The sequence below is a fragment of the Natator depressus genome, chromosome 3 (genome assembly GCF_965152275.1).
Source record: "Natator depressus isolate rNatDep1 chromosome 3, rNatDep2.hap1, whole genome shotgun sequence".
Lineage (NCBI taxonomy): Eukaryota > Metazoa > Chordata > Testudines > Cheloniidae > Natator > Natator depressus.
In genome coordinates this window covers 9,421,123-9,434,852 of record NC_134236.1, presented here as the reverse complement: position 1 = coordinate 9,434,852, position 13,730 = coordinate 9,421,123, and the positions used below count along the sequence as shown (strand labels likewise).

Genomic DNA, 13,730 nt, shown 5'->3' with positions numbered 1-13,730 from the left:
ACAGACATCCGTGCTGTCATCAGAGGCTCTAAGGCATCTTGAGTTGTAAGCTCCATGGGTAGTTAGTGAATAGCTCACTACAACGTTTTCAGAACAATGCTGCTATTAATACTCCAACACTCCTTTTGTTAAAGTCTCTCTCCTTGGTCTAGATCGGGGGTTGGCAACCTATGGCACGTGTACCAAAGACTGTATGCGAGCCGATTTTTAATGGCACGCTGCTGCCTGCCTGTCGGGTCCCAGCCGCCGGCCCCACTCAGCCCGCCGTTGAACCCAGGCCGGCAGCGGGCTGAGTGGGGCTGGCGGCTGGGACCCTGGCAGGCAGCAGAGTTCCATTAAAAATCCTGCCCGCCCTGGTCTGCTCTTCTCTGCCCCCCACGGGGGCAGGGTGAAGAAGCTTGGTCCTGCTGGCTGCTGCTGCAGGGCAGGCAAGCTCCCCTCTTTCCCCAGCGTGCCGGGCTCCTGCCCCTCCTGCTCTCCCTCCCTGCTGCCGATCAGCTGATGGCCCTTGCGCGGAAGGGGGAGAAGCGGAGCCGCAGTGTGCTCGCTGCTCCGGGGAGGAGGCAGGCAAGAGGTGGGGATGGGGCGTTGGGGAAGGGGGGTGAAATCAGGACATATCCCCTCCAGCCCCCGGGCCGTGAACCGCTCTGGGTAGGGGGGCTAGGAGCACCCCCAGGAGCTTAGCCCACACCCCCAGCCCTCTGCCCTGATCCCTGCACCCCCCTCACACACTCCCAGCCCTCTGCCTTGACCTCTGTACCCCCCTCACACTCCAGCCTCTTGCCCTGACCCCTGCATCCCCCCACGACCCCTAGCCCTGACTCCTGCACCCCCACACATACCCATCCCCCCCATGCCTTGACTCTTGCACCCCCCACATTCCCACCCCCACCCTAAGCACCAAACGGGAGGTCCTGCACCCCCTCCCCCATTCCCACCTGCACCCTCGCACCAAATGGGAGCTGTCCAGGTAAGTACTCCACACCCAAACCTCCTGCCCCAACCCTGAGCCCCCTCCCTCATTCTGGCTCCTGGCCAGACCTTACACCCCAACCCCTGCTTACTCCTTCACCCCCAGCCCTGTGCTCAGTGCACTCCCACCCTCAGCTCAGTGCAGAGAGAGAGGAAGAGGATGGGCTAGAACCAGAGAGAAGGTAGGTACCCACTCCATGTGGGCAGGGCCGGGATCCCAGACCGGCAGCAGGCTGAGCGGGGCCGGCAGCCGGGACCCCAGACCGGCGGCAGGCTGAGTCGCAGTGGACTGAGCCGCTCAGCCCACTGCCGGTCTGGGGTTCTGGCTGCCAGCCCCTTGCCAGCTGGGGTCCCGGCCACATGTCCCGCTCAGCCTGCTGCCGGCCTAGGTGAACGGAACCCCAGGCTGGCAGCGGGCTAAGCGGGCCAGCGGCGTAAGATCAGCATTTTAATTTAATTTTAAATGAAGTTTCTTAAACATTTTGAAAACCTTGTTTACTTTACATACGACAATAGTTTAGTTATATATTGACCTTTAGAGAGAGATCTTCTAAAAAACGTTAAAATGTATTACTGGCACGTAAAACCTTAAATTAAAATGAATAAACGAAGACTCGGCACACCACTTCTGAAAGGTTGCCGGCCCCTGGTCTAGATAATGACAATCTCATGCCACTGAATCTCAGAAAAATGTATATCAATAGGAACCTAGAGATAAAATGCGTGAAAAGCAACTTATTTATTATTTATATTATCGTAATGCCTAGGAGCTCCAGTTATGGTTCAAGAACTCGTTGTGCTAGGAACTGTACAAACACTAAGCAAAAAAACAGCCTACAATCTATGTATAAGACAACAGATAGATAGAGACAGAGGAGTACAAGGAGACAGTGTCTGTCAGCATCAAAGGCAGTAGTCTCAGCACACCAGGAACCTAGCCATTGTCGAGCTTGTTGTAGGCCTCTTGGCAAAGATGAGTTTTGAGGAAGATTGTGAAGGAGAGTAATTAGTAAGTTTTGCAGGTATTTACAGGGAGTTTCTCCCCAGCATGAGGGGCTACATGGGAGAAAGCACCAAAATGCTTATTTGAAAATTTAGCAAGTGGGCAATAAAACATCAGCCTATAGCCATTTGATAATTTGATCTGATGACGTGCAGTGATATTTTCCTTGCCTTTAAAATTAACAATTTCCTTGATAGAAGAGGTCATCGTAGATCTAATACAATTAAATCTGTTCACTGAAACCACTTAAGATTATATAACATCTTTCCTTTTGTAGAAGGTTAATAAGTTGTATCTATTTTAGAATCGTGATGTGTCTTGTCATAAATATAAAGGGAAGGGTAAACCCCTTTAAAATCCCTCCTGGCCAGAGGAAAAATCCTCTCACCTGTAAAGGGTTAAGAAGCTAAAGATAACCTCGCTGGCACCTGACCAAAATGACCAATGAGGAGACAAGATATTTTCAAAAGCTGGGAGGAGGGAAAAAAAAAAAGGGTCTGTGTCTGTCGGTACGCTGCTTTTGCCGGGGATAGAACAGGAATGGAGTCTTAGAACTTTTAGTAAGTAATCTAGCTAGGTATCCGTTAGATTTTGATTTCTTTAAATGGCTGAGAAAAGAATTGTGCTGAATAGAATAACTATTTCTGTGTGTGTGTCTTTTTTGTAACTTAAGGTTTTGCCTAGAGGGATTCTCTATGTTTTGAATCTAATTACCCTGTAAGGTATCTACCATCCTGATTTTACAGGGATGATTCCTTTACTTTTATTTACTTCTATTTCTACTAAAAGTCGTCTTGTAAGAAAACTGAATGCTTTTTCATTGTTCTCAGATCCAAGAGTTTGGGTCTGTGGTCACCTATGCAAATTGGTGAGGATTTTTACCAAACCTTTCCCAGGAAGTGGGGTGCAAGGGTTGGGAGGATTTTGGGGGGAAAGATGTGTCCAAACTACGTTTCCCAGTAAACCCAGTTAGAGTTTGGTGGTGGCAGTGGATATTCCAAGGACAAAGGATAAAATTAATTTGTACCTTGGGGAAGTTTTAACCTAAGCTGGTAAAAGTAAGCTTAGGAGGTTTTCATGCAGGTCCCCACATCTGTACCCTAGAGTTCAGAGTGGGGGAGGAACCTTGACAGGTCTGGTTCTTTAAATTATTTTTAATTGGTTTTTAAAAATCCATTGAAATAAAAATATTTATGATTAGTTGGTTATTTACAAAGCTATTTCTGGGTTCCTGTTCAATTGGTAACATTTCTCATTAGTAGTAGACAAGGCATTTGTTTGCTCTCAAAATGGCCTTGAATTGTATGTAGTGCTAATATATCCTTAATAGCCTTTAAAAAAATATCTAGTGAATGTTCTTGCCAGTGAATGTTCTTGCTGGATGGACAGCTTTGGAGACTGAACTCTGTCATGTTTTCACAGAATGGCAACTGCTAATGCAAACTCTGCTACACATTTGACCTTAACTCTGAAGTGAATGTTTTACCTCTAGGGCAGATGGAAACTGCCTTTACTGCCCTTCCCTCCCCCCCCCCCCCCGCGTGCCCCCCCCTCCAAAAAAAAAAGTGTTTTGGATCAAGATAGCTATCTTGAAATAGAATCCTAGAGGAGATGAGGCATATGTATATTTTTAACCTCGATGTAGCTCATTGAGGTCAACACTATACATACTGTCCCTTCACCCTGTTTCTCCTCTTCTTCTCCCCCTCCCCCGGCCCCGATTTACCTTGCTAGCAAACTACCAGTGGCATGTATCTGCTAGGATTCTGCATCAAGGGAGCTATCTCAATGTAAAAAACCTACCATTTTTGCGGTGAAGACATAGCCTGAAAAGTTCATTCTGTATAAGCCACTTGTCCTAATATTAAGGTCAAGGATTATCAGCAGGGGTACTAGTTATTGCTAAAGCTATGTTTATGTCCCGGAGGTCATGGAAGTCACGGAATTCAGACTTCCAGAGACCTCCTTGACATTCTCTACTTCAGAGCTGCAGGACTCTGGAGCTGGCAGCCAGCGGGGCTGTGGCAGGGTTCCAGTGACAGGAGACCCCCTGCAAGGCTCCAGCCACTGGTGACAGACTCCTGAGGGGGCCCTCCTCAGGGTTCCAGCAACCAGACGACAACCTCACATTGGGGAGAGAGTGAGGGAGGACGACGCCTCGGGCAAGCAGCTGGGGGTGTCCCATTTTCTCTTTGGGAAATATTGTCACTCTGCAGCTCCCAGATGCTGTGGGTGGAGGAGGGGCCCCCCTGAAGCTTCCAGCTGCTGCGGGCAGAGGGGGAACCCCACAGCTCCCAACCACCACGGTGGCAGGGGAAATCATGGACCTGCAAAAGTCACAGATATGTCAGACAGGCTTCCATGAATTTTGTTTATTGCCTGTGACTTTTACTAAAAATAACCATGACAAAATCTTAGCCTTAGTTATTGCCAGTTGTTTCTTTTTCACATGGACACTTATATTCTAGGAACTGGATTGAAAGCTAGAATTCATTTCACTGTCGTTAGCTGCCAGTCACTTCAGGTGTTCTGTTTGACACTGTCTCCCACAGTATTCTTGCCAACAAGTTAAAGAAGTATGGGCTGGATGAATGGACTATAAGGTGGATAGAAAGCTGGCTAGATTGTCGGGCTCAACGGGTAGTGATCAATGGCTCCATGTCTAGTTGGCAGCCAGTATCAAGTGGAGTGCCCCAGGGGTCGGTCCTGGGGCAGGTTTTGTTCAATATCTTCATAAATGATCTGGAGGATGGTATGGATTGCACCCTCAGCAAGTTTGCAGATGACACTAAACTGGGAGGAGAGGTAGATACGCTGGAGGGTAGGGATAGGATACAGAGGGACCTAGACAAATTGGAGGATTGGGCCAAAAGAAATCTGATGAGGTTCAACAAGGACAAGTGCAGAGTCCTGCACTTAGGACGGAAGAATCCAATGCACCGCTACAGACTAGGGACCGAATGGCTCGGCAGCAGTTCTGCAGAAAAAGACCTAGGGGTTACAGTGGACGAGAAGCTGGATATGAGTCAACAGTGTGCCCTTGTTGCCAAGAAGGCCAATGGCATTTTGGGATGTATAAGTAGGGGCATTGCCAGCAGATCGAGGGATGTGATCGTTCCCCTCTATTCGACACTGGTGAGGCCTCATCTGGAGTACTGTGTCCAGTTTTGGGCCCCACACTACAAGAAGGATGTGGAAAAATTGGAAAGAGTCCAGCGGAGGGCAACAAAAATGATTAGGGGACTGGAACACATGACTTATGAGGAGAGGCTGAGGGAACTGGGGATGTTTAGTCTACGGAAGAGAAGAATGAGGGGGGATTTGATAGCTGCTTTCAACTACCTGAAAGGGGGTTCCAAAGAGGATGGCTCTAGACTGTTCTCAGATGACAAAACAAGGAGTAATGGTCTCAAGTTGCAGTGGGGGAGATTTAGGTTGGATATTAGGAAAAACTTTTTCACTAGGAGGGCAGTGAAACACTGGAATGCGTTACCTAGGGAGGTGGTGGAATCTCCTTCCTTAGACGTTTTTAAGGTCAGGCTTGACAAAGCCCTGGCTGGGATGATTTAATTGGGGATCGGTCCTGCTTTGAGCAGGGGGTTGGACTAGATGACCTCCTGAGGTCCCTTCCAACCCTGATATTCTATGATTCACTGTATCTCTTTTCTGTCTCCCTTAGTCATCAAGACCCCTTTAGTAGATTTTCTTTAAATTGGCTTTTTATATACATTATGTAGGTCTAGCTGTATATTCAACCCACATAGAGCCTTCTGTTTACCTAGGGAAGAGGGCAGAGCAGAGGACCCCATGGAGTCCCCCACTAGGGACTTTGCTATGCAGAGGTAATTTATCTGGCAAATGCTTAGATACTGTGAAAGGAGCACTATACAAAACTCTGTTAAAGTTGGAGATTTTTATATCCTATTTTTTTCTTCCGAGCTTTGTCATCTTGTCTTTTTAGATGGCAGGCTCTTGAGGATAAGGACTGTTTATGTTTGGGCAGCACAAAGTACAAAGGAGTTCTACTTGTTACTGAAATAGAAATGTTTCTCCCATTTTTTTGCTTTTCCTTAATTAGGAAGCCCAGAGTTCACAAAGCTTTAAATCTAAAACCTTTTGGGTTAGCTGTGTTAATATTATTTTCTGCCTCCTTTCTTTAGCTGTGAATTAATAAAACCTGCGTAATGAGTGGATCTTTAACTTAGGCTCTGTCTTACAAGGAGAGTAGGTTTTGCCTGCATGGAGCAGGCAGGATCTGAGCCTCAGATTGTAAACTCTTTAGAGTAAGAATCTTGTCCTCTTATTTTTCAGTAATCTTTGATCATATTGTTGGTGTTATATAAATAATAGTATGACTGCTGGATCATCTTTTAGCTCTTCTATTAGGCTCCTCTGCATATTCCTACTCATAGACTGCCTAGGCCAGCTCAACGCATGAGTGTCTCTATGCAGAGTCCATCTCGAAGTAACTTTCATTTTCATGATAGGAATCTGGGCCCTCCTTATTGTATTGGGTTATATGATAGTAGAAATCTTGGAGGATTCTGCATACATGCAAAGATCCATTTGAACTTTTTCACAGATAGTCAACACTGAGATGAGGCTAAGTGAATCTTAATCGGTGTAGTAAGTGAAAGGCCCATTTAATTTTCGGTTGTATACACAAAGGCATATTGATCTCATGAAGCAGAGAGGTAACAGAATCTCACCATTTGGCTCTTGTGTGATCAAGTCTTGAAATAGTGCATTCATTTCTATGTATCATGTTACCAGAAAGATGATTAGTAGGAAGGAGTTCAGAGGGAACCCCACCTCAAAGCCCTTTACTTGAGACTTTTTAAAACAGGCTGGATAGAGCACTAGAAAGTGTACATACTACTATAGGGAACAATCCTGCACTGTACTGGCAGGGAAATGGATGTGGGAAAGATCAGCCTAACTTTTGTCATGTAGTCAGTCAGAAATGTTTATGAAATGTTTTTGAATCTGTATGGATGAAAGGTACTTTATTAAGGAGAGGTCATGATCACTTGAAGACCTGTCACTGACAATTTCAGAAAGAAGCAGTTTATTATGAATTAGAAGACCTAGATTACATTGCTGGCAAGAGACTTTTTCTTTTCAAAGCAGTGGAGACTAGGGGCCAAATTCACCCATGCTGTCAGCAAGTATAACAGTACTGAAACCAGAGCAATACAATTGTAGTCAGGTCTGAATTTGCCCTTAGATGTTTGATTGGAGAAAGAAGCTGCTAGATGTGATGCTCTTGGAGCACCAATGGAGGTGGAGTTACCAGAGAGAGATCCAGTCTTCCATTTCTATCTTTTACAACCCCAAGCTATTGTGCTGGTTTGGTACTGTCTAAATACCTTATGGGTAGAAGTTTTAAGCACTGAAGAGTAATGGTGTCCTCTCCACAAATGTATTTTTCACTGAAGTATGACACATTTTGTCTTTAGGTAAATGCGATTGTAGGTCCTTCAGCTCTTATCTACTGCAAAAATCCATCTAGAATGAAGCTGGGCTTTAAGAAAGCACTTCACACTTTTTCTGACCCATAACAGTTTATGGATCCATGAAATTGGTTTTGGTCTATTCAACATGTTGCCCAATTATTTTTTAACAGGATTTTCTTTTCCTCTTCCCCCTTGCTTGTTCTCTTTGAATAGGTTGAGTTAGTTCGAAGAGACTATGTGGCAAATGGTGGCTGGGAGACCTTCCTGTCCTATGAAGATCCAGAACAGGATATTCTGGTTGGCCTTCTGCGTTTGCGAAAGTGTTCAGAGGAGTCATTCAGACCTGAGTTGAAGGGAGGTGTTTCCATCGTTAGAGAACTGCATGTATATGGTAGTGTGGTTCCAGTGAGCAGTCGTGATCCTTCCAAATTTCAGCATCAGGTATCCTAAGTAATCTTTGTTGTCGTCTTTTATACTCCATCCTGCCCAGCTTTTTTTATTAGAAAGACTAAGAAAAATTTGTCACAATCTTGATGAGACTGGCCATACAGTTACTCTTATAAGAACTTAAGAATGGCCAAACTGGGTCTGAGCAAAGGTCCATCTAGCCCAGTGTCCTGTCGTCCCACGGTGGCCAATGCCAGGTGCCCCATAGGGAATGAACAGAACAGGTGATCCTCAAGTGATCCGTCCCCTGTCACCCATTCCCAGCTTTTGGCAAAATGAATAATCTGCTGCAACAGAACCAGAATTGAATTTGATCCCCATCTTGTATTCGTAGATTAAATTCCTGCCACCAGTGAGCTTTCACTAATGTATTTGAGCTCTTGCAGTTATGGTTGTCTCATGGTTGAAAACATGGGTATGCTCTTTATCTCTATTGCTCTACATCCATATGTAGGCTGGGGTGGGCAAACTTTTTAGCCCGAGGACCACATCGGGGTTGCGAAACTGTATGGAGGGCTGGGTAGGGAAGGCTGTGCCTCCCCAAACAGCCTATCCCCTCCCCCTATCCGCCCCCTCCCACTTCCTCAGAACGCCCGACACATCAAACCGTCCATGCTCCTTGTCCCCTGACTGCCCCCTCCCGAGACCCACTGCCCCCCCTCCCCCGGACCCCATCCCCTATCCAACCCCCCCTGCTCCCTCTCTCCTGACTGACCCCTGTCCACATCCCTGCCCCTGGCAGGCCACCCTGAACCACTGCTCCATTCAACCGCCTCCCGTCCCCTGACTCCCACCCCCCCGACTCCCCTGCCCCTTATCTGACCCCCCCACCTCCTTACCATGCCGCTCAGAGTGGCAGGAGCTTGCAGCCCCGCTGCCCGGCCGGAGCCAGCCACGCTGCTTGCATGGCTGCGGGGGAGTGGGGACAGCAGGGGAGGGGCTGGGGCTAGCCTCCCCGGCCAGGAGCTCAAGGGCTGGGCTGGACAGTCTCATGGGCCGCATGTTGCCCGCGGGCCATAGTTTGCCCACCTCTGATGTAGGCTCATGTATGGTGACACTAGTTCAGCCTTCAGATACTGAACACCCATAGTTCCTACACCCTCTCTGAGAACTGAGGGGATTAATTCATCTCTAACACACAGATGCAGGAATTGCTTTCAGATTTTGGTTCATCTGTCTGCCTGATATGGTTTGAGGAGTGGGGCTGAAGAAGTGAAGTCGAAGGGTATATGATTCAGTCCAAAAACATAAAATGCATACAAGGTATTTTTAAAAAATATGAACATCTTCAACCTAACATTTTCCTCCTAATCAAAGATTGTACATACCAGGGCACTTTACCATTCAGGGATGGGAAGAATTCTTTCTGCTTAACATCTTGAGCACTAGTGCCTCTGAATCTAGCAAAGTAAGTGTTACTACAGTGCGCATTAGCACGTCATATGCCATGAAATCTCAATTGATTTTTCTTTCCCTTTGCTTTTTTACTTAAGATGGCCACTTTTTCCACCCTAGGTTTTGAAATGTTAATTATTCTATAGCCAAAGCGTTCATTGTTTTTATGGCTGCCGCCTCGCTGCCTGAGGTCATCACTGTCAAACAAAGTGTTGCATCCTAATGCATTTACACAGGAAAAGATTATTAAATAAAAGGAAGTTAATTTAAAACATCAGCTCTGAGGCTTTCTGATGCAAAGAATAAATTGATTACTTTTGTCTTTTTTTTATGCTTGATCTAAAGGCTCAAAATTTACCAGCACAAGATCAAATTCACACTCTTTCCATAATCGGCCAAAAGATGTTATGGGTAGCAAAGGGATGATGCATGTAATTTTCCTGAGAGAGTCACTGGAAGGAAGTAGTGTGAGAATGCAAGTAAAGTGTATTTGCTTTCCACCTACATATTAATATATTTTAGGGTCTATCTGAAATGGGGTCAGGGATTTTTCCACAGCACTGACCAATGAGGCAAGATTGATAGTTTTTACTAAAGAATCTTACCAGAGCATGTAAACTGATGTAAATTTTTCAAAAACAAAACTTGAAAATGAAATCTCCTATACTGGGTAGTAACAATGTTTTTGACGTATGCTCCATTTAAATACTTACCATAAATAAAGAAGCAACAAAAGATATCACATTCTCATTATAACTATTTCATTTTAGTTTTCAGTACTAAAAATCTCTTGAACTGCATAAGGTTATTTAAAAAAACAAAAACATAGAACTAATTTTTGCCCTTCATTTTTATTCTACCCACCACGCAGCAGGCTATGATACACAAACTATGACGCAGAGGCAGCAAAGACATTTCAGAACAGTCTAAACATGTTATAGAATTGTGTGTGGAGGGGCTCTTCCTTTGTAATGAAACACTATTTTATTTGCTTCCAGTAGCACCCACTTTATGCTAGGAAGTGTATTAACATAAAAGAAGGCATGGTTCATGCCCTAAAGAGATTACTGTGCACTTTTACAATGCTTTTCATCTTAGCATCTCAATGCTTTACCAACATTAAGCTTCACAGTACCACATGAGGTATGAAGAATAGTCGAGGGCTGTGGGAGACCCAGGTTCAATTCTCTGTTCTACCACAGACTTCCTACGTGATCCAGGGCAGGTCACCTAGTCTCTCTTTGCCTCAGTTCACCATCTGTAAAATGGTCATAACAGCACTGCCGTACCTTACGGGGGTATTGTGAGGATAAATACATTAATGATTGTCAGGTACTCAAATAATAGGGTAATGGGGTCCATTAAAAAATTTCTGAAATAGATCCATTTTGTGAGTGGGTAAAGTGAGGCACGTAATTTAAATGACTACTTCAGGATCAATGAATTGTTGGAAAAACTGGAATAGAACCCAGTCATTCTGACTTGCATTCATAGAATCATAGAATATCAGGGTTGGAAGGGACCTCAGGAGGTCATCTAGTCCAACCCCCTGCTCAAAGCAGGACCGATCCCCAATTAAATCATCCCAGCCAGGGCTTTGTCAAGCCTGACCTTAAAAACTTCTAGGGAAGGAGATTCCACCACCTCCCTAGGTAACGCATTCCAGTGTTTCACCGCCCTCATAGTGAAAAAGTTTTTCCTAATATCCAACCTAAATCTCCCCCACTGCAACTTGAGACCATTACTCCTTGTTCTGTCATCTGCTACCACTGAGAACAGTCTAGAGCCATCCTCTTTGGAACCCCCTTTCAGGTAGTTGAAAGCAGCTATCAAATCCCCCCTCATTCTTCTCTTCCATAGACTAAACATCCCCAGTTCCCTCAGCCTCTCCTCATAAGTCATGTGTTCCAGTCCCCTAATCATTTTTGTTGCCCTCCGCTGGACTCTTTCCAATTTTTCCACATTCTTCTTGTAGTGTGAGGCCCAAAACTGGACACAGTACTCCAGATGAGGCCTCACCAGTGTCGAATAGAGGGGAACGATCACGTCCCTCGATCTGCTGGCAATGCCCCTACTTATACATCCCAAAATGCCATTGGCCTTCTTGGCAACAAGGGCACACTGTTGACTCATATCCAGCTTCTCGTCCACTGTAACCCCTAGGTCCTTTTCTGCAGAGCTGCTGCCAAGCCATTCGGTCCCTAGTCTGTAGCGGTGCATTGGATTCTTCTGTCCTAAGTGCAGGACTCTGCACTTGTCCTTGCTGAACCTCATCAGATTTCTTTTGGCCCAATCCTCCAATTTGTCTAGGTCCCTCTGTATCCTATCCCTACCCTCCAGCGTATCTACCTCTCCTCCCAGTTTAGTGTCATCTGCAAACTTGCTGAGGGTGCAATCCACACCATCCTCCAGATCATTTATGAAGATATTGAACAAAACCTGCCCCAGGACCGACCCCTGGGGCACTCCACTTGATACCGGCTGCCAACTAGACATGGAGCCATTGATCACTACCCGTTGAGCCCGACAATCTAGCCAGCTTTCTATCCACCTTATAGTCCATTCATCCAGCCCATACTTCTTTAACTTGCTGGCAAGAATACTGTGAGAGACCGTGTCAAAAGCTTTGCTAAAGTCAAGGAACAACACGTCCACTGCTTTCCCTTCATCCAGAGAGCCAGTTATCTCGTCATAGAAGGCAATTAGATTAGTCAGGCATGACTTGCCGTTGGTGAATCCATGCTGACTGTTCCTGATCACTTTCCTCTCCTCTAAGTGCTTCAGAATTGATTCCTTGAGGACCTGCTCCATGATTTTTCCAGGGACTGAGGTGAGGCTGACTGGCGTGTAGTTCCCAGGATCCTCCTTCTTCCCTTTTTTAATGATGGGCACTACATTAGCCTTTTTCCAGTCATCTGGGACCTCCCTCGATTGCCATGAGTTTTCAAAGACAATCGCCAATGGCTCTGCAATCACATCCGCCAGCTCCTTTAGCACTCTCGGATGCAATGATCCGGCCCCATGGACTTGTGCTCATCCAGCTTTTCTAAATAGTCCCGAACCACTTCTTTCTCCACAGAGGGCTGGTCACCTTCTCCCCATGCTGTGCTGCCCAGTGCAGTAGTCTGGGAGCTGACATTGTTCATGAAGACAGAGGCAAAAAAAGCATTGAGTACATTAGCTTTTTCCACATCCTCTGTCACTAGGTTGCCTCCCTCATTCAGTAAGGGGCCCACACTTTCCTTGACTTTCTTCTTGTTGCTAACATACCTGAAGAAACCCTTCTTGTTACTCTTAACATCTCTTGCTAGCTGCAACTCCAGGTGTGATTTTGCCTTTCTGATTTCACTCCTGCAAGCCCGAGCAATATTTTTATACTCATCCCTGGTCATTTGTCCAATCTTCCACTTCTTGTAAGCTTCTTTTTTGTATTTAAGAGCAGCAAGGAATTCACTGTTAAGCCAAGCTGGTCGCCTGCCATATTTACTATTCTTTCTACACATCGGGATGGTTTGTCCCTGTAACCTCAATAAAGATTCTTTAAAATACAGCCAGCTCTCCTGGACTCCTTTCCCCCTCATGTTATTCTCCCAGGGGATCTTTCCCATCAGTTCCCTGAGGGAGTCAAAGTCTGCTTTTCTGAAGTCCAGGGTCTGTATTCTGCTGCTGCTCCTTTCTTCCTTGTGTTAGGATCCTGAACTCGACCATTTCATGGTCACTGCCTCCCAGGTTCCCATCCAGTTTTGCTTCCCCTACTAATTCTTCCTGGTTTGTGAGCAGCAGGTCAAGAAGAGCTCTGCCCCTAGTTGGTTCCTCCAGCACTTGCACCAGGAAATTGTCCCCTACATTTTCCAAAAACTTCCTGGATTGCCTGTGCACCGCTGTATTGCTCTCCCAGCAGATATCAGGGTGATTGAAGTCTCCCATGAGAACCAGGGCGTGTGATCTAGTAACTTCTTGGAGTTGTCGGAAGAACGCCTCCTCCACCTCATCCCCCTGGTCTGGTGGTCTATAGTAGACTCCCACCACGACATCACCTTTGTTGCTCACACTTCTAAACTTAATCCAGAGACTCTCAGGTTTTTCTGCAGTTTCACCCTTGAGCTCTGAGCTGTCATACTGCTCTCTTACATACAGTGCAACTCCCCCACCTTTTCTGCCCTTTGTTCTGATCACTAGACAGTACTTCCTGCTCCCCTTCTGAGCACAGAGGAAATGTCAGTGAGGGGAGGAGGAGTTTGTTCTCCAGCTAGTTCTAGGAGACTTGTACCAAGTTGAGTAAATCCGTGTTTTTAGCGTTGTTCTTTGAGACTAAGAAGCAGTCAGATGTGAAAAGACTCTAAAAGAAAATTGCTGTTTATACCTATCAGTAACTTCCATTGAAGAAACTTTTGAGTGTTTCACCATTATAAAGGTTAATGTTTGCTGCTGAGCTCTTCTCAAGTACTCAAGCTGTT

The 13,730-nt window shown here is 45.8% G+C and overlaps 1 protein-coding gene across 3 annotated transcripts in view; it reads left to right on the top strand.

Moving 5' to 3' along the window:
* The window catches only part of ELP3 (elongator acetyltransferase complex subunit 3), a 150,192-nt gene that overhangs the window by 104,871 nt on the left and 31,591 nt on the right, over positions 1 to 13,730 (top strand). For all 3 annotated transcript variants that reach the window (XM_074947394.1, XM_074947395.1, XM_074947396.1), the window contains one exon: positions 7,645 to 7,872. In XM_074947394.1, coding sequence (XP_074803495.1) covers positions 7,645 to 7,872 — 228 coding nt within the window. The remainder of the gene's footprint in view (positions 1 to 7,644; positions 7,873 to 13,730) is intronic.